General features: G+C 40.5%; 1 protein-coding gene across 1 annotated transcript in view; it reads right to left on the bottom strand.

Moving 5' to 3' along the window:
* Positions 1-8,332: 8,332 nt before the first annotated feature.
* Positions 8,333-20,720, bottom strand: part of MCU (mitochondrial calcium uniporter) — a 237,261-nt gene continuing 224,873 nt past the window's right edge. Inside the window, exons 7-8 of the mRNA XM_049854829.1 lie at positions 19,618-19,734; positions 8,333-10,287 (exon numbers count right to left, since the gene is read on the bottom strand). Of these exons, the coding sequence (XP_049710786.1) occupies positions 10,210-10,287; positions 19,618-19,734 (195 nt within the window). The 3' untranslated portion in view covers positions 8,333-10,209. The remainder of the gene's footprint in view (positions 10,288-19,617; positions 19,735-20,720) is intronic.

Below are 20,720 nucleotides of genomic sequence, written 5' to 3' on the forward strand. Positions count from 1 at the left end.
TTAGTTTCTTAAGAAAGACTTTATCATTACTGGTAGGGGCTTTATCAGAGGAAGAGGATAAGTGGGATACAGTGTCCATTGCTCTGGCCTTGACCCCACATAAACATACTGCTTTATGCTGTCAGCAGGGCTATTTTATTAATACTTTTCTTGAGGAAAAAACTCACCATCCCTCATCCTCCTATTGTTTTCTCTCAGGAATTCCTTGCAATGATAGCCCCAGTATCTTATCCAAAAGGGAATTCTAAATGAGGGACATCCCCTCAAGACAAAATCTTGTTTTGTGATTTCTTCTAGGAGTTGATTTCATGGTGCGGGCAGCCTTAGCATTGTGTACTCAGTGAAAATGGGATAGAGCCAAATGTTGGAAATGGTGATTAGGAAAAGTCTTGTCAGATGACAAGGAGTTTATAATAGCACACACACACACACACACACACAGTAAGGATAGGTGTGGAATGGGGGTGACATTCTCTCGAAGCAAGCTCTTAAGTCTGTTTTGTTATGGTCTTTTGGTCTCAAAACTTCCGAAAGAAACAGGACTTAATCTGTGTTTGCACCAGTTTGAGCAGTAATATCTTGGGTTTTTTAGTGCCTTTCTTCCCTAAGGGAACCCTGGTGTCATAGCAGCTGAGTGCTGCAGCTGCTAACCAAAAGGCGGCAGTTCAAATCCACCAGGTGCACCTTGGAAACCCTATGGGCCAGTTCTGCTCTGTCCTATAGGGTCGCTATGAGTTGGAATCGACTTGATGGCATCGGGTATATATTAATGTGCTCTTCTTTAAATGGTTTACTGTTATTTCACTACTCCTTGCACTAAGATAGGGGTTGTTTTTGTTGTGTGTCATCTAATAGCGACCCTGTCGGACAGAGTAGAGCTGCCCTGTAGGATTTCCAAGGCTGGGTTTGGTTTTTTTTTTTTTAATCTTTACAGGGAGCCCTGGTGTTGCCGTGGTTAAGCAGTTCGGCTGCTAACCAAAATGTTGGCAGTTTGAATCCACCAGCTGCTCCTTGGAAACCCTATGGGGCAGTTCTACTCTGTCCTATAGGGTCTCTATGAGATGGGATTGATTCGATGGCAATGGGTTTGGTGTTTGGAATCTTTACAGTACTTTGGACATGTTATCAGGAAGGACCAGTCCCTGGGGAAGGACATTATACTTGGTAAAGCAGAGGGTCATTGGAAAAGAGGGAGACCCTCAATGAGATGGATTGACACAGTGGCTGCAACAGTGGGCTCAAACATAGCAACGATTGTGAGGATGGTGCAGGACTGGGCAGTGTTTCGTTCAGATGTACACATGGTCACTATGATTTGGAACTGACTTGACGGCATCTAACAACAGAAAATCTTTATAGTCTGCTTCCATAAAGATTACAGTCTTGGAAGACCTATGGGGCAATTCTGTTTTGCCCTTTAGGGTCACTATGCGTCAGAATCGACTCAATGGCAATGGATTAATTTTTACAGAAGCAGGCTACCACATCTTTCTCCAGCTGAGGGGGCTGGTAGGTTTGAACCACCGTCCTTGTGGTTAGCTGCTGAGTGCTTAACTGCTGCGCCACCAGGGCACCTTAGCAAACCCATTGCCATTGAGTTGATTCTAACTCATAGCAACCCTACAAGACAGAGTGGAGCTGCCCCATAGAAGATGGGGGTAGGGGCTTAAAATTTGGAACTACTCATTAAATTAACCACACACTGAAAAGTAAATGACAAAGCTTACTGGAGTTTCACTTTTAGACAAAAGGGGGAAAATGTTGTGTGTCGCCAGACACGGCCTTAGCGAGTACAGGTTTGGAGTTCGCGAGTTCCCTGACATTTTAGATGCCATGGACTCCTGAGACTTAACAAGTGCTAATACTGAAGGAACCTGATAGCTGAAGTGGTTAAGCACTCAGCTGCTAACCAAAGGTTGGCAGTTCGAACCCACCAGCTGCGCCTTGGGAGGAAGATATGTCAGTCTGCTCCCATACAGATTTACAGCCTTGGAAATCCTTTGGGGCAGTTCTACTCTGTCCTATAGGGTCACTATGAGTCAGAATTGACAGCAACGGGTAGTACTGAAGATGTCCCTGAGTGGTACAAATGGTTAATGCCCTCTGTTGCTAACTAAAAGGTTGCAGATTTGAGTCCACCCAGAGGTGCCTCAGAAGAGAGACCTGGCAACCTGATTCTGAAAACTCAGCCATGGGAAACCCTGTGGAGCACGGTTCTACTCTGACACATATGAGGTTGCCATGAGTTGGAACTGACTTTATGGCAACTGGTTAATATTGAAAATAATGTGAATGGGAAGGATAAAACGAAGGGCAGGAAAAGATAAAAACAAGGGTAGGGAAAGGCTCTCCCACCCCCAATACTGTATTAAACAAGGATCTGAATGAAACCCAAATTTCCCTTCCACGATCTTACAAGACTGATGCTTGGCTTCTATTATTCTTGCACTTTCTCACATCTATGTGACTTTTCCTAATCAAATTTCTAGTGACTGGAAAAGGAATACGGTCTATGGGAAGTAGTTCTTAAACTTGTCTTTATAATGTCTTGTTAGGTGCCGTCGAGTTGGTTCTGACTCATAGTGACCCTATAGGACAGAGGAGAACTGCCCCATAGGGTGTCCAAGGAGTGGCTTGTGGATTTGAACCACCAACCTTTTGGTGAGCAGCTGAGCTCTTAACCATTACATCACCAGGGTTCCTTTATAATGTCTTAGCATTCAAATTATTGTGCCCCCACCAAGGGTTTCAGTACAATTAAACAAATAAAAACAAACCAAACCAAGCCCATTGCCATCGAGTTGATTCCAACTCATAGAGACCCTATGGGTCAGAGTAGAACTGCCTCATGGAGTTTCCAAGGAGCACCTGGTGAATTCAAACTGCCAACCTTTTGGTTAGCAGACATAGCACCTAACCACTATGCCAAAATTGAACAAATATTGGTGCTCACTGGGGGCAGGTGCCATACTAGTCCCTGGTTTTTGATAGTGCATAAGGTAAAAATGGTCACTGCATGCACAGAGTTTATAGGCTAGCAAGGGGTTACCGTTTCTCTAAAATGGTATTTAGCTCTTTTATCACTGCTACAGTGGAACACAGCTGACCATTAGCTTATTATCCTGTGACAGCAACAGATGACTCTGGGACTGGTGAGCTGCCTCATTGCACGGATTGTGCTGTTAAGAGCCAGTGTTCTGAACAGAAAAAACAACCACCACGATTTCCTGTTCTCAAGAAGCCTTCTGAGAGCTTCATGTGTATCACAGAGAGGCAGAGGACGTGTGCATGAGATAAACCCAGGTCTGCTGCCAGGATTGATTGCTGGGAGTCAAGGACTTTTACCAGATAGTCCTTTGGTTCTATAAACAAGCATTCCCAGGCTGGTAGGATTTTTTTTTCCTTATTCCTGTTTTTCCCTTCTTAGTTGGCCTACCCCCTATTCATTTTAACCTTTTATGATAAAGAATTTCAAATATATACAAAAGTAAGAGAATGCTAATGAACGTTTTGCTTCAGTAATTACTGACGTATTGTCAATCTCATTTATACGCTAGTATGCATTTCTAACATAGGGCCTTCCTTTTTTATGTAATCACAATGCCATTATTACAGCTATGAAAATAATAATTCCATGGTATCATTTAATATCCAGTCCATATTTAAATTTCCCCAATAGTTTAAAAGATGTCAGGATTCAAACAAGATACATACATTGAATTTGGTTGTGTTTCTTAAGCTTCTTTTAGTCAATAGGGCACCCCCTCTCTTTTTCCTCACATGCCATTTGTTGAAGAAGCCTAGTTAGTCATTGGTCCTATAGAACGCCCCCCATTCTGGATTTGGCTGGTTGCTTCTTTGTGGTGTCTTTTAGCGTCCTCCTCATTTCGTATTTCATGTAAACTCTTGTCCGTATTTTCTAATTTTAAAAAGTATGTGCTGTTAGAATTTAAAAACAAACTTACCCCGGTGACACTAGAGGGATTTAACGGACAGGGAGTGATGCTGGAAATACATCAGTGAGGAGGTGGATAACCCAGCCTGCTGGTCTGGAGACATCTGAGCTAGAGTAACAATTTGAGAGCTACCAACATGTAAGCGATAATTTAGATAGGGAGCAGATGAGATCACCCAGGGAAAATGGAGTTGCCGTGAGTTACTCAATGACAGCTGTTTTTGCAATTTTATGTGCTTAACATGACACCTTGACAAGCAAGGTACGATAGGAGCGTGTGACATGATCTCTGATTACATGTTTCCTTCAGCTTGCCATCTTCACCATGCTCCCCAGTCCTCCAGTCCCTCAGTCTGATTGTTTGATCGTAGGATTTACAGTTGAGTTGCGTGAACATAGACACCCTTTCTGTGCCTCCCTGTCCTTTCCTGTACAGGAATGTTTTCACTAGATCAGTGGTTCTAGTCAGAATCACAAGAGAGCTTGTTAAAACAGACTGCTGGCCCAACTTCCAATTTCTGATTCAGTAGGGACCAGAGAACTTGCATTTCTAACAGGTCCCAGGAGATGCTACGCTGGCTGGACCAGGAATGATACCTTGAGAACCCTTTTACTTTTTCCAGTCTTAAAAATCTAGGATTCCAAATACATGACATTCTGGAAAAGGCAAAACTATAGGGAGAACGACAAGACCAGTGGTTGCTAGGTAGGCCAGAGGGAGGGGAAGGGATAAGTAAGTGGAGCACAGGGCATTTTTAGGGCAGTAAAACTATTCTGTATGATACTGTAATGGTGAACACATGACGTTATGGATTTGTCAAAGCCTATAGCACTGGGACTGGGTTTGGGTATAGAACGGTAAAGCACAAAGAGTGAGCCCTAATGTAAACTATGGACTTTACAAAAAAACAAACAAACCAAACCCACTGCCGTCGAGTCAATTTCGACTCATAGTGATCCTATAGGACAGTGTAGAACTGCCCCATAGAGTTTCCAAGGAGGGCCTGGTGGATTTGAACTGCTGACCTTTTGGTTAGCAGCCATAGCACCAGCATTTCATTTAGTTAATAATGAAAAACAAACCCGTGGCCATCAAGCCGATTCCAATTCATAATGACAGCGACCCTATAGGACAGAGTAGTACTGCCCCAGAGGATTTTGAAGGCAGTAAATCTTAATTGAAGCAGATTGTCACATCTTTCTCCTGCTGAGCGGCTGGGGGGTTCAAACCACTGACCTTTCATTTAGCAGATGAGCGTTTACCACCTCCCCACCAGGGCTCCTCTAGTAACAATGCCCTGGTACTTGTTCACCAGCTGTAATGTGTGTACCATCGGAATGTTAGGCGTTAACAGAAATACTGTGCATGGCAGAGGGAGCTATAGGAACTCTGTACTACCTGCACACTGTTTCCATAAACCTAAAAGTGTTCTAAAAAATAAAGTTTATTAAAAAAAAAAAAAAAAACTAGAGAAAACTTGAGTTACACAACAAAACTCAACAAAACCGCACTAGCCTCACTCAGTAACGGGTTTAACACTATCTCTAATGAAAATTCAAGTAAAATTTTGCTGAAGATCCTTCAAAACGGCTGCAGCAGTACACAGCAGGGAAACAGGAAGAAACTCAAGCCGATTCAAAGAGGACGTGGAACCACGGATATCACTGCTGATGTCAGATGGATCCTGGCTGAAGGTAGAGAATACAGAAAGATGTTCACCTGTGTTTTATTGACTATGCAAAGGCATTCGATGGTGTGGATCATAACAAATTATGGATAACTTTGCAAGAATGGGAATTCCAGAACACTTAATTGTGCTCAGGAGGAACCTGTACCTAGACCAACAGTCTTTCGAACAGAACGTGGTTTAAAATCAGGAAAAGTGTGTGTCAGGATTATATCCTTTCATCATACTTACTCAATCTTTTTTTTAAAAAAATCTTTTTATTTTATTGTGCTTTAGGTAAAAGTTTACAGAGCAAATTGGTTTCTCATTCAACAGTTATAAAAATCGTTTCTGACATTGGTTGCTCTCTGTACAATGTGTCAGCACTCTTCCCCTTTCCACCCCAGTTTCCCTGTTTCTGTTTGTCCAGTTTTCCTGTCCCTTCCTTCCTGCCTTTTTGTCTTTGCTTTTTGGCAGGTGTTGCCCATTTGGTCTCGTACACTTGATTGAGCTAAGAAGCACATTCCTCTCGTATGTTATTGTTTTATAGGCCTGTCTATTCTTTTTTTTTTTTATTTTATTTAGCTGAAAGGTGAACTTTGGGAGTGGCTTCAGTTCTGAGTTAGAAAGAAGCCTGGGGGCCAGAGTCTCAGAGATTCCTCCAGTCTCTGTCAGACCATTAAGTCTGGCCTTTTTTGTGAATTTGAAATTTGTTCTACATTCTTCCCTACTCTGTCTGGGACCTCTATTATGATCCGTCATATTATGATCCCTGTCAGAGTGGTTGTTGGTGGTAGCTGGGCACCATCTAGTTCTTCTAGGCTTAGGCTGGTGGAAGCCGTGGTTCACGTGGCCCGTTAGCTGCAATCTCTGCAGCGTGGACTAATACTTTCCTCGTGTTTTTGGTTTTCTTCATTTTCCTTTGCTCTGAATGGGATGGGACCAATAGACATATCTTAGATGGCCATTCATAAGCAGCCGCTTAAAAAGACCCCAGACACTACTTACCAAAGTAGGATGTAGAACATTTTCTTTATGAACTATGTTATGCCAATTGATTGAGATGTCCTCCGAGACCATGGTCCCCAGCCCACATTTATTCAATCTTATTCTGAGCAAATAATCTGGAAAGCTGGACTATATGAAGAATGTGGCATCAGGACTGGAGGAGGACTCATTAACAACCTGCCACATACAGATAACACAACCTTGCTTGCTGAAAGCAAAGAGGACTTGAAGCACTTACTGATGAAGATCAAAGTCTACAGCCTTCAGTATGGACTGCACCTGAACGTAAAGAGAATAAAAATCTTCCCAACTGGACCAATAAGCGGCATTATGATAAATGGAGAAAATACAGAAATTGTCAAGGATTTCATATTATTTGAATGGACAAGCAACACCCATGGAGGCAGCAGTCAAGAAATCAAATGACATACTGCATTGGACACATCTTCTACAAAAGTTCTCTTTAAAGGGTTAAAAAGCAAAGATATCATTTTGAGGCCTAAGGTATGCCTGACCCAAGCTATGGTATCCATCATCTCATATGCATGCGGAAGCTGGACAATGACTAAGGAAGACCAAAGAAAAATTTACGCCTTTGAATTATGGTGTTGGCCAAGAATGCTGACTGTACCACGGACCCCCAGAAGAATGAACAAATCTGCCTTGGAAAAAGTACAGCCAGAATGCTCCTTAGAAGCAAGGATGGGAACACTACGTCTCATATACTTTGGACATGTTACCAGGAGGGCTCAGTCCCCAGAGGACACCAAGCTTGATAAAGCAGGGTGACAGTGAAAAAGAGGAAGACCCTCAATGAGATGGACTGACACGATGCCTGCAACTGTGGGCTCAAACACAGAAACAACTGAGGATGGCGCAGGTCTGGGCAGAGTTTTCTTCTTTTGTATATACGGTCTTGATGAGTCAGAACCGACCTGACGACACCTGACGAGAACTAGTGAAAATTCACCATGCTTTAACTTTAAATTGCAAGCTCCTTAGAGGCAGGAATCATGCTTTTCCTTTTTTTAAAAAGTCCCCTGCAAGGCCTAGTGGAATGTAATGGAATATGTAGATATTATTGCTGGATGGAAACAATGGCTTACCTTCTTAGACCTCAGGAGTGTCTCAGGGTTGTCTGTGCTCAGATGGTGCAGGCAGCCAGGAGGAAGGGCCACAGCTATGGAGGCTCTGGGCGTATCACCTCATACCGAACTAAATGAAACCAGACATTTCATATATGCTTTTTGATATACCCTTACCAATTTCGGCACCATGCGGTACTTTCATGTTTGAAGATTAGTATAAATTTTGTACAAACTCTTAAAATAACGAATATTTCATCTTGGTCCATCCTTGAATAGCTCTCTGGAGCCTGGGAGACCACAGCTGGGCAAGCAAGGAACTCCGATAGAGAGGAGCATTTCCCCGACAATCTGGAGATGAGATATTAGTCCCAGTGCTGCCCCTGACTTCACAGGTGGTTGTTTAGGTCATTCAGCTCTCAGTGATTCCGGAAAACTGGGGAACTACTGAGCATCTCAGGTTCAGGAAGAATTAATAAGATCCCTGTTTTGAAAAACAGGCTCTTAGGAACAAAGCTTAAATTGACAGTGGTATTTATAAAGATGCGTTTAGAAGTAAAAAGCTTCCCTCCTCGAACCACAGAAAAATACCTTTTTGTTAGTTTTAAAGAATGAGATGCTTTTGTTCAAAAATTTAGTATTTATTGTTCCAGAAGGTACATTGCTTTTTATACATATTTCATAAATGATACAGGATTTTACACGTGTTCAGTATTTTGCTATTTGTTTAAAGGACTTTTCTTCACATTCTCCCTCCCTTGCCTCCCACACACCCTGAAAGGATTTGCTTACTGCACTGTGCTGTTCCTTCTGAAAAACCCTGCACAAACAGGATAAGGGGTTTAAAAATAATTCCCACAACTTAAAAAAAAAAAAAAGAGGGAAGGGGCAGAAGAGTGGGGGTGGGCGGAGGAAGGAAGTGGGAGAAGGGGGGAAGGGGAGCCATGCTTCCTTTCACTCCGTCATGCCGGAGGGGGGTGGGGGCAGGGGCAGCAGCAATCCTTGCTGGCCTTCAACCTCTGCAAGGCACCTGGAGTCTGGGTTTGTTATTTAAAGTTTTTCTTTTCATACACAATAATCCCAAAGGTGGAAGAAAAAGAGAAAGAAAAGCCTTGCCAGGAGGAGGGATGAATCACGTGCAAGAAGAAAGCCTGTGTGGCAAGCCCCATCTCCCTCTCCGTCCTGCCCCGCTGCAGTTAAACAGGATACCAGACACAGACCCCTTTGACTCTTCAGATGCAGATGTCATCTGGACATATGGTAGAAAACATTTTGAAAGAGTATAAGAGTAATTCTTCTTTCTCTCAATTTAAGATAAGAAAAAATAGGGTGGAAAGGGTAAGGCTGAAGGAGCCATAGAAATGTATTCCTGTATAAAGATAAATTGCACCCTTTGAGATCCACACACTTGATTTAAAACTACTGAAGTGGTGGAGGTGGGAGGGCTCACAAACTGAGGTGGAAGTGTGTGTCCTTCGGGATTAACGAAGCCTCCAGACAAGGCAGTGCCATCTGGGTGGCCTGGAATGCCATCACACAGGCAGATTAACAGCAGTGAGACTACTCTGGTTCTGAAATGGTTACAGACAGAGCCATGATTTTAGCCAGTTTGTAAACCTTAGATTGTCTTGATTTGGTAATACAGCTGAACACTCCCCCTCTGACTTGAGACTTACGGAGGGCAGGGGGGATTTCAACAGGATAGGTAAATAAAGGAGGGAAATTCCTCCTCCTCTTAGAGACTCATTAGTAAAAAACAAAACAAAACCAAACAACCTCATGCAGTGTTGCCAATGATTTCTAGATACTGACCCAGAGCACTGGGATATACAGACATTTAAGAAGGTATTAAGGGATAATCCAAAGTGTCAATTATCAGTCATAAATCGGTTCCAATTATCATACGGGTAAAATTAGTGTAATCAACAGGCATAGGTGGTCAGCAAAGGGGTGCAGGAGGGAGAGATTCCTGGTAACTTTGCAGAGACTGGGTCCAATCTAAAATCAGTGCTAATGATACGGGCTCAGACCCTGTTGGCTACCCACTTATCTTGAGGATTTCCCTTTCTGGTGTATTTATTTACTCCTGTGTCAAAAATAAGAAAAGTTAAATTAAGAAAAAACTAGAGCTGAGTGGGGTGCTGGTGTGTAATTGTGTTGCTGACCCTGCAAAGAAGATGCAAGAAACGAACACCCCAGCATCGTTGTCTCTTCATGAATCTCTCAATGATGTAACGGCATCATTTTCATCCAGAAACTGAGATGCTTAAGACAATATTCACTAAGCCCTTTGAGACTGACATCCCACAATGCCTGATCCTCAGATTTTAGAATTCCTTTTTCCCCTAAATTCCTTTTGTTTTTGTTTTTTAATTAAAAGTAAAAACCCTCCACCCACACATAGCGCCCAGCTTCCACCTGCAATGCTTTAATTACAAAGGCAAGAGTTATAAACAGGTGTTCTTTCTGCTGGGATTCCAGGACTCTCTGCAGATCAATCTTTTTCACCAATTTGTCGGAGGGGCAGATGTACTTGTAACGGGTCTCTCAGTCTCTTAAGGTCCATTTCTGCCTAAAATAGAAACAAAAGGTGAGAAAAACTGCCTAGTGAAGCTTTCAATGATATTATTGTCTGCTGAGAATAAGAAACTGTCTTGCCATCATAACTATGAGTCAGAGAGATCATTTCAGTTATTCTCAAAATAAGAGCGCCTAGGAAGACAAAAAGACTTTACCCCAAAGCAGGGGACAACTAACAGGGACACAAAAGTGTGTGGGAGCATCTGAAACATATACCAGAGAGAAGCCCTCTCATAAGCCTTTGCTCGGAGCCAGAAATTTAATTTATGCTACTGAAGACTTCACTTATACATCCAATAGTTGTGTAAGTTTTTCACTCAGCCAAGGATTTTCGAACAGGGAATGCAGTCAACTGAAGCACTTTAAAAACTTACACATGCTCAGGCCTTACTCCTGAGGAGTTTGATTAACAGGCCTAGGGTGGAGCTGAAACATCTACATTTTCAATAGTTCCAGAGACGATTCTGACGCATGCCCTCCAGTTGAGAACCAGCACACACAGCAAGAGAAGGCGCAAATCCATTTGGGCTGAGGCAGGAAGATGGATTAAGTCTATTCAAGGTACAACCCAACCACCAACTGTGATGATTAAGGTTATGTGTCAAATTGGCTAGGCCATGATTCCCAGTGGTTTGGCAGGTATTACATAATCATCCTCCATTTTGTGACCTGATGTGAGCAGCGTATCAGTTGAAAAGGGAATCTCCTTGGGGCTGTGGCCTACATTCAATATATATATGAACATCTTGGCAAAGCTCGCCCTCTCTCGATCCTGAATCCTCTGACCTCCAGTTCTTGGGATGTGAGCCAGTAGCCTACTGGCTGACCTGCAGATTTGGGGATCTGTCAGGGCTCATCAGCCCCTGCAACCACGTGAGTCAGGAGAAGCCTCCAGCCTAATGCCTGACCCACAGATTTGGAACTTGCCAGCCTCCACAACTGTGTGAGCCATCTCCTTGAAATCTCTCTCTCTATATTTATAAGTATATGCTTCACTGGTTTTGCTCCTCTAGAGAACCTAGCTTAAGACACCAGGAAAAGACCAGAGAAGAGCCAGAGAAAAGCTACTAAACACTAACGAGGATAGAAGAGCTTCTTCAAGAGCACAGGTTTCTGAAAAATGTCCAAAGTCACAGAAGACTACGGATGAGGATTTGTTCACCAAAATCAAAGATATCAGAACGTGGGAGGCACTCTGAGAAATATGAAAGTGGTAACTTTAATGAAAAATGTATCACTCTTTTTAAAAAGCATCTTCTAGTTCAATAATCTCTGACCTGTGGCTGGCAAAGATTCCTAGTAGTTATTTCCCTCTTATGTACATTTTATTTTTGCCCCATTGCTACCACACGTTTTAGGTGACAAATCTTTGGGTTTATTATTGTAGAATGATTATAAATAGGACAGAAAAGCAAAAAATATACAACTCTAAATAAATAAAATGTAAACAAAAGTAAAAATAGGTGGGAAATTTCAGCGTGCTCGTGTTAATAACCTAGATAGGACCCACCGTCTGCTGTATTACAAAACTTTCTAGTGAGGTGTCCATGCTAAAATTGTCATTTTTTTTTTTAATTAACTTTTATTGAGCTTCAAGTGAACATTTACAAATCCAATCAGTCTGTCACATGTAAGTTTACATACATCTTACTCCCTTCTCCTGCTTGCTCTCCCCCATTGAGTCAGCCCTTTCAGTCTCTCGTTTCGTGACAATTTTGCCAGCTTCCCTCTCTATCTTCCCATCCCCCCTCCAGCCAAGAGTTGCCAACACACTCTCCAGTGTCCACCTGATTTAATTAGTTCACTCTTCATCAGCATCTCTCTCCCCCTTGCTGACCAGTCCCTTTCATGTTTGATGAGTTGTCTTCGGGGATGGTTCCTGTCCTGTGCCAACAGAAGGTCTGGAGAGCACTGCCGCCGGGATTCCTCTAGTCGCAGTCAGACCATTAAGTATGGTCTTTTTATGAGAATTTGGGGTCTGCATCCCACTGATCTCCTGTTCCCTCAGGAGTTCTCTGTTGTGCTCCCTGACAGGGCAGTCATCGATTGTGGCCGGGCACCAACTAGTTCTTCTGGTCTCAGGATGATGTAGGTCTCTGGTTCATGTGGCCCTTTCTGTCTCTTGGGTTCTTAGTTGTCGTGTGACCTTGGTGTTCTTCATTTTCCTTCGCTCCAGGTGGGTTGAGACCAATTGATGCATCTTAGATGGCCGCTTGTTAGCATTTAAGACCCCAGACGCCACATTTCAAAGTGGGATGCAGAATGTTTTCATAATAGAATTATTTTACCAATTGACTTAGAAGTCCCCTCAAACCATGTTCCCCAGACCCCTGCCCCTGCTCCGCTGACCTCTGAAGCATTCATTTTATCCAGGAAACCTCTTTGCTTTTAGTCCAGTCCAGTTGGGCTGACCTTCCATGTATTGAGTGTTGTCTTTCCCTTCACCCGAAGCAGTTCTTATCTACTGATTGATCAATAAAAAACCCTCTCCCTCCCTCCCTCCCTCCCTCCCTCCCCCCTTCGTAACCACAAAAGTATGTGTTCTTCTCAGTTTTTACTATTTCTCAAGATCTTATAATAGTGGTCTTATACAATATTTGTCCTTTTGCCTCTGACTCATTTTGCTCAGCATAATGCCTTCCAGATTCCTCCATGTTATGAAATGTTTCAGAGATTCGTCACTGTTCTTTATCGATGCGTAGTATTCCATTGTGTGAATATACCACAATTTATTTACCCATTCATCCGTTGATGGTCACCTTGGTTGCTTCCAGCTTTTTGCTATTGTAAACAGAGCTGCAATAAACATGGGTGTGCATATATCTGTTTGTGTGAAGGCTCTTGTTTCTCTAGGGTATATGCCGAGGAGTGGGATTTCTGGGTTGTATGGTAGTTCTATTTCTAACTGTTTAAGATAACGCCAGATGGATTTCCAAAGTGGTTGTACCATTTTACATTCCCACCAGCAGTGTATGAGAGTTCCAATCTCTCCGCAGCCTCTCTAACATTGATTATTTTGTGTTTTTTGGATTAATGCCAGCCTAGTTGGTGTGAGATGGAATCTCATCGTAGTTTTAATTTGCATTTCTGTAATGGCTAATGATCGGGAGCATTTTCTCATGTATCTGTTGGCTGCCTGAATATCTTCTTTAGTGGAATGTGTGTTCATATCCTTTGCCCACTTCTTGATTGGGTTGTTTGTCTTTTTGTGGTTGAATTTTGACAGAATCATGTAGATTTTAGAGATCAGGCGCTGGTCTGAGATGTCATAGCTGAAAATTCTTTCCCAGTCTGTAGGTGGTCTTTTTACTCTTTTGGTGAAGTCTTTAGATGAGCATAGGTGTTTGATTTTTAGGAGCTCCCAGTTATCGGGTTTCTCTTCATCATTTTTGGTAATGTTTTATATTCTGTTTATGCCCTGTATTAGGGCTCCTAGGGTTGTCCCTATTTTTTCTTCCATGATCTTTATTGTTTTAGTCTTTGATCCACTTGGAGTTAGTTTTTGTGCATGGTGTGACGTATGGGTCCTGTTTCATTCTTTTGCAAATGGATATCCAGTTATGCCAGCAGCATTTGTTGAAAAGACTATCATTTCCCCAATTAACTGACACTGGTCCTTTGTCAAATATCAGCTGCTCATACATGGATGGATTTATATCTGGATTCTCAATTCTGTTCCATTGGTCTATGTGCCTGTTGTTGTACCAGTACCAGGCTGTTTTGACTACTGTGGCTGTATAATAGGTTCTGAAATCAGGTAGAGTGAGGCCTCCCACTTTCTTCTTCTTTTTCAGTAATGCTTTGCTTATCTGGGGCTTCTTTCCCTTCCATATGAAGTTGGTGATTTGTTTCTCTATCCCCTTAAAATATGACATTGGAATTTGGATTGGAAGTGCGTTATATGTATAGATGGCTTTTGGTAGAATAGACATTTTTACTATGTTAAGTCTTCCTATCCATGAGCAGGGTATGTTTTTCCACTTAAGTATGTCCTTTTGAATTTCTTGTAGTAGAGCTTTGTAGTTTTCTTTGTATAGGTCTTTTACATCCTTGGTAAGATTTATTCCTAAGTATTTTATCTTCTTGGGGGCTACTGTGAATGGTATTGATTTGGTTATTTCCTCTTCGGTGTTCTTTTTGTTGATGTAGAGGAATCCAAGTGATTTTTGTATGTTTATTTTATAACCTGAGACTCTGCCAAACTCTTCTATTAGTTTCAGTAGTTTTCTGGAGGATTCCTTAGGGTTTTCTGTGTATAAGATCATGTCATCTGCAAATAGTGATAGCTTTACTTCCTCCTTGCCAATCCGGATACCCTTTATTTCTTTGTCTAGCCTAATTGCCCTGGCTAGGACTTCAAGTACGATGTTGAATAAGAGCGGTGATAAAGGGCATCCTTGTCTGGTTCCCATTCTCAAGGGAAATGCTTTCAGGTTCTCTCCATTTAGAGTGATATTGGCTGTTGGCTTTGCATAGATGCCCTTTATTATGTTGAGGAATTTTCCTTCAATTCCTATTTTGGTGAGAGTTTTTATCATAAATGGGTGTTGAACTTTGTCAAATGCCTTTTCTGCATCAATTGATAAGATCATGTGGTTTTTATCTTTTGTTTTATTTATGTGATGGATTACATTAATGGTTTTTCTGATATTAAACCAGCCTTGCATACCTGGTATAAATCCCACTTGATCAGGGTGAATTTTTTTTTTGATGTGTTGTTGGATTCTAGAATTTTGTTGAGGATTTTTGCATCTATGTTCATGAGGGATATAGGTCTATAATTTTCTTTTTTTGTAATGTCTTTACCTGGTTTTGGTATCAGGGAGATGGTAGCTTCATAGAATGAGTTGGGTAGTATTCCGTCTTTTTCTATGCTTTGAAATACCTTCAGTAGTAGTGGTGTTAAGTCTTCTCTGAAGGTTTGGTAGAACTCTGCAGTGAAGCTGTCCGGGCCAGGACTTTTTTTTGTTGGAAGTTTTTTGATTACCGTTTCAATCTCTTTTTTTGTTATGGGTCTATTTAGTTGTTCTACTTCTGAATGTGTTAGTTTAGGTAGGTAGTGTTTTTCCAAGAATTCATCCATTTCTTCTAGGTTTTCAAATTTGTTAGAGTACAATTTTTCGTAGTAATCTGAAATGATTCTTTTAATTTCATTTGGTTCTGTTGTGATGTGGTCCTTCTCGTTTCTTATTCGGGTTATTTGTTTCCTTTCCTGTATTTCTTTAGTCAGTCTAGCCAATGGTTTATCAATTTTGTTAATTTTTTCAAAGAACCAGCTTTTGGCTTTGTTAATTCTTTCAATTGTTTTTCTGTTCTCTAATTCATTTAGTTCAGCTCTAATTTTTATTATTTGTTTTCTTCTGGTGCCTGATGGGTTCTTTTGTTGCTCACTTTCTATTTGTTCAAGTTGTTGGGACAGTTCTCTGATTTTGGCTCTTTCTTCTTTTTGTATGTGTGCATTTATCGATATAAATTGGCCTCTGAGCACTGCTTTTGCTGTGTCCCAGAGGTTTTGATAGGAAGTATTTTCATTCTCGTTGCATTCTATGAATTTCCTTATTCCCTCCTTGATGTCTTCTATAACCCAGTCTTTTTTCAGGAGGGTATTGTTCATTTTCCAAGTATTTGATTTCTATTCCCTAGTTTTTCTGTTATTGATTTCTAGTTTCATTGCCTTGTGGTCTGAGAAGATGCTTTGTAATATTTTGATGTTTTGGACTCTGCAAAGGTTTGTTTTATGACCTAATATGTCATCTATTCTAGAGAATGTTCCATGTGCACTAGAAAAAAAAGTATATTTTCAGCAGTTGGATGGAGAGTTCTGTATAAGTCAATGAGGTCAAGTTGGTTGATTGTTGTAATTAGGTCTTCCGTGTCTCTATTGAGCTTCTTACTGGATGTCCTGTCCTTCTCCAAAAGTGGTGTGTTGAAGTCTCCTACTATAATTGTGGAGGTGTCTATGTCACTTTTCAATTCTGTTAAAATTTGATTTATGTATCTTGCAGCCCTGTCATTGGGTGCATAAATATTTAATATGGTTATGTCTTCCTGATCAATTGTCCCTTTTATCATTATATAGTGTCCTTCTTTATCCTTTGTGGTGGATTTAAGTCTAAAGTCTATTTTGTCAGAAATTAATATTGCTACTCCTCTTCTTTTTTGCTTATTGTTTGCTTGATATATTTTTTTCCATCCTTTGAGTTTTAGTTTGTTTGTGTCTCTAAGTCTAAGGTGTGTCTCTTGTAGGCAGCATATAGATGGATCGTGTTTCTTTATCCAGTCCGTGACTCTCTGTCTCTTTATTGGTGCATTTAGTCCATTTACATTCAGCGTAATTATAGATAAATAAGTTTTTAGTGCTGTCATTTTGATGCCTTTTCATGTGTGTTGTTGGCCATTTCATTTTTCCACATACTTTTTTGTGCTGAGACGTTTTTCTTAGTAAATTGTGAGATCCTCATTTTCATAGTGTTTGACTTTATGTTAGTTGAGTCATTACGTTTTTCTTGGCTTTTATCTTGAGTTATGGAGTTGATATTCCTTTTTGTGGTTACCTTATTATTTACCCCTATTTTTCTAAGTAAAAACCTAACTTGTATCGTTCTATATCGCCTTGTATCACTCTCCATCTGGCAGTTCAATGCCTCCTGTATTTAGTCCCTCTTTTTGATTATTGTGATCTTTTACCTATTGACTTCCATGATTCCCTGTTATGTGTATTATTTTATTTATTTATTTATTTTTTAGAATTAATCTTAATTTGTTTGTTTTTGAGCTTTCCCTATTTGAGTTGATATCAGGACGTTCTGTTTTGTGACCTTGTATTGTGCTGGTACCTGATATTATTGGTCATCTGACCAAACAATCTCCTTTAGCATTTCTTGTAGCTTTGGTTTGGTTTTTGCAAATTCTCTAAACTTGTGTTTATCTGTAAATATCTTAATTTCGCCTTCATATTTCAGAGAGAGTTTTGCTGGATATATGATCCTTGGCTGGCAGTTTTTCTCCTTCAGTGCTCTGTATATGTCGTCCCATTCCCTTCTTGCCTGCATGGTTTCTGCTGAGTAGTCTGAACTTATTCTTATTGATTCTCCCTTGAAGGAAACCTTTCTTTTCTCCCTGGCTGCTTTTAAAATTTTCTGTTTGTCTTTGGTTTTGGCAAGTTTGATGATAATATGTCTTGGTGTTTTTTTTTTTTGGATCAATCTTAAATGGGGTTCGATGAGCATCTTGGATTGATATCCTTTCGTCTTTCATGATGTCAGGGAAGTTTTGTGTCAGGAGTTCTGCAACTATTTTCTCTGTGTTTTCTGTCTCCCCTCCCTGTTCTGGGACTCCAATCGCTCGCAAGTTATCCTTCTTGATAGAGTCCCACATGATTCTTAGGGTTTCTTCATTTTTTTAAATTCTTTTATCTGATTTTTTTTTTCAGCTATGTTGGTGTTGATTCCCTGGTCCTCTAGATGTCCCAGTCTACATTCTAATTGCTCGCGTCTGCTCCTCTGACTTCCTATTGCGTTGTCTAATTCTGTAATTTTATTGTTAATCTTTTGGATTTCTACATGCTGTCTCTCTATGGATTCTTGCAACTTATTAATTTTTCCACTATGTTCTTGAATAATCTTTTTGAGTCATTCAACCGTTTTATCAGTGTGTTCCTTGGCTTTTTCTGCAGTTTGCCGTATTTCATTTGTGATGTCTTTAAGCATTCTGTAAATTAGTTTTTTATATTCTGTATCTGATAATTCCAGGATTGTATCTTCATTTGGGAAAGATTTTGATTCTTTTGTTTGGGGGGTTGGAGAAGCTGTCATGGTCTGCTTCTTTGTGTGGTTAGATATGGACTGCTGTCTCCGAGCCATCACTGGGAAACTAGTTTTTCCAGAAAATCCGCTGACTGGTACGCTGGCTCCTGGCTCTGAAAACAATCGCTGTCTCCCCGTATTTGTTTGTTCTCCGTCTCTAAATCTGTGTTTGTTGTTCAGAGTTCGTAGATTGTTATGTATGTGATCGATTCACTTGTTTTTCCGAGTCTTTGTTGCAAGAGGGATGCGCGGTAGCGTCCACCTAGTCCGCCATCTTGGCCCCGCCTCCTAAAATTGTCATTTTTAGCAACAGGAATAATTCATACAGGAAGAAGAGGAATGGCTCATTCAAGTTTACCCACTGGAAGTATTATAGTTATGGATAATAATAGTCGCATAGGATGGGACTAGAATTTATTTCCTTTTAAAAAAAATTATATTTTATTGTGTCTTAGGTTAAAGTTTAAAAGCAAATTAGGTTCCCATTTAACAATTTTTATACAACTTGTTCTGTGACATCGGTTACATTTTTCATGATATGTCAACATTCTCATTATTTCCATTCTTTTTGCTCTGTTTCCATTAATCTAGCTTCCCTGCCCCTCCTTACCATCTCATTTTTGCTTTGGGGTAAATGTTGACCGTTTGCTCTCATATACTTGATTATTTAAGGCAGCACAGTAACTCAGAGGTGATACTATCTATTTTATAAGCCAATGTATTATTTAGATGAAAGGTGACCTCCAGGAGTGGCTTTAGTTCCAAGTTCTAAGGATATCTTAGGACAATACTTTTGGGGGTTCCTCTAGTCTCTATTGGTCCAATAATTCGGGCCTGTTTTAGGAATCTGAGTTTTGTTCTACATTTTTCTTCCATGCTATCTGGGACTTTCTGTTGTGTCCCTGGCTAAAACAGTTGGTAGTGGTAGCCAGGCACTACCTAGTTCTTCTGGTATCAGGGTAGATGGGGCCATGGTTTGTGTGGGCTGTTAGTCCCTGGACTAGTTTCTTTGAGTCTTTGGCTTCCTTAATTCTCTTTTGCACCAGATGAGCAGAGACCAATAGTTACATCTATCTATGTAATCACACATATATTTTTTGGTTGTCATTACTGTTGTCACAAAATTGTATTTTATAGCATTTACTGAAATTGTACCTCATTCTTGCATACTTCTTAGTGTCTTCATTTACCTTGGTCAAGTTGTGCAGACTTCACCCATGTTCAGTATTGCCTTTCCCATCACTAAAAATAACAGGGTCTACTATCTAGCAAGTGATTCCTTCTCCCTCCCCTTTCCATCCCTGGTAACCATCAAAGAATGTTGCTTTCTCTGTGTATACCTATTCTTGTCTTTTTATAAAGGTGAGACCATACAGTATTTGTCCTTTTGTGATTGATTTATTTCACTCAGCATAATGTCTTCCACATTCACCCATGTTATAAGATATTTTGCAGACTCGTCATTATTTTTCATAGTTTTGTAGTATAAGATTTATTTTTATTCTTGCAAAACTTACCTGAGCAATTGCATCCTTGAGTTGATTGTATTTCTCTAGGTCAAAACGTGACTTTTTGGCTCCTTTATGGAAAAATAGTAAGTATTGTCTGTCTCTGGCTTCTGGATAAACATATTCCTACAAAAATAATGGAGAAATTGAATTATTAGTGCTTATATACTTTTTTTTTTTTTTTAAGCATTTACTGACTATTGGTTAGATTCGACACATATACACACATATAAAGACATATACGGTAACATGCTGTGCTAAGCATTTATTTTAGAAACTTTTTTATTGTGGAATACATATGGAAGTATACACAGAACAAAAATGTACATCACAATGAATCATCACATAACAGACACCCTAATCACCACCAGATAAAAAAGCAGACCACCACCAACACCTGGAAGCTCCCTCCTGCCCCCTCACACTGTTTTCAATGCTTTCTTTATAGTTTTCCTACTCAAGCATGCATCCCTAAGCTCCACAGTGTAGTTTTACCTGTGTTTTTAATTTATAAAAATGAAGCCCTACAGTATGTATTGGCTACTTTCACTCCATATTATCTTTTCGAGATTCATATATTGGGTATAAACCAAAAAAAAAAAAACCAAAAAACCAAACCCAGTGCCATCGAGTTGATTCCGACTCATAGTGACCCTATAGGACAGAGTAGAACTGCCCATAGAATTTCCAAGGAGTGCCTGGCAGATTCGAACTGCCGACCCTTTGGTTAGCAGCCGTAGCACTTAACCACTACGCCACCAGGGTTTCCATATTGGGTATAGCGGTAGCCTATTCATTTTCACTGCTATGTTATATTCCATTGTATGACTATATCACAATTTTTTTGTCCATTCTATTGCTGATGGACTTTCGGGTTGTTTCCAGGTTTTGGCTATTAAGAATAATGCTGCCATGAACATTCCTGGACTTATTCTTTTGTTGCGTATATACCTAGGTGCGGAAATCTTAGATCATAGGATATGCATGTATTCAAATTTAAGAAGTGATGTCAAATAGGCTTCCAAAATGGTTGTACCGACTATATTCCCACCAGCAGGGCATGAAAGTTGCCAACACTCTACATCCTTGCCAATACTTGTACTGCCAGTTAA

This window comes from Elephas maximus, chromosome 16, assembly GCF_024166365.1.
Source record: "Elephas maximus indicus isolate mEleMax1 chromosome 16, mEleMax1 primary haplotype, whole genome shotgun sequence".
Classification (NCBI taxonomy): domain Eukaryota; kingdom Metazoa; phylum Chordata; class Mammalia; order Proboscidea; family Elephantidae; genus Elephas; species Elephas maximus.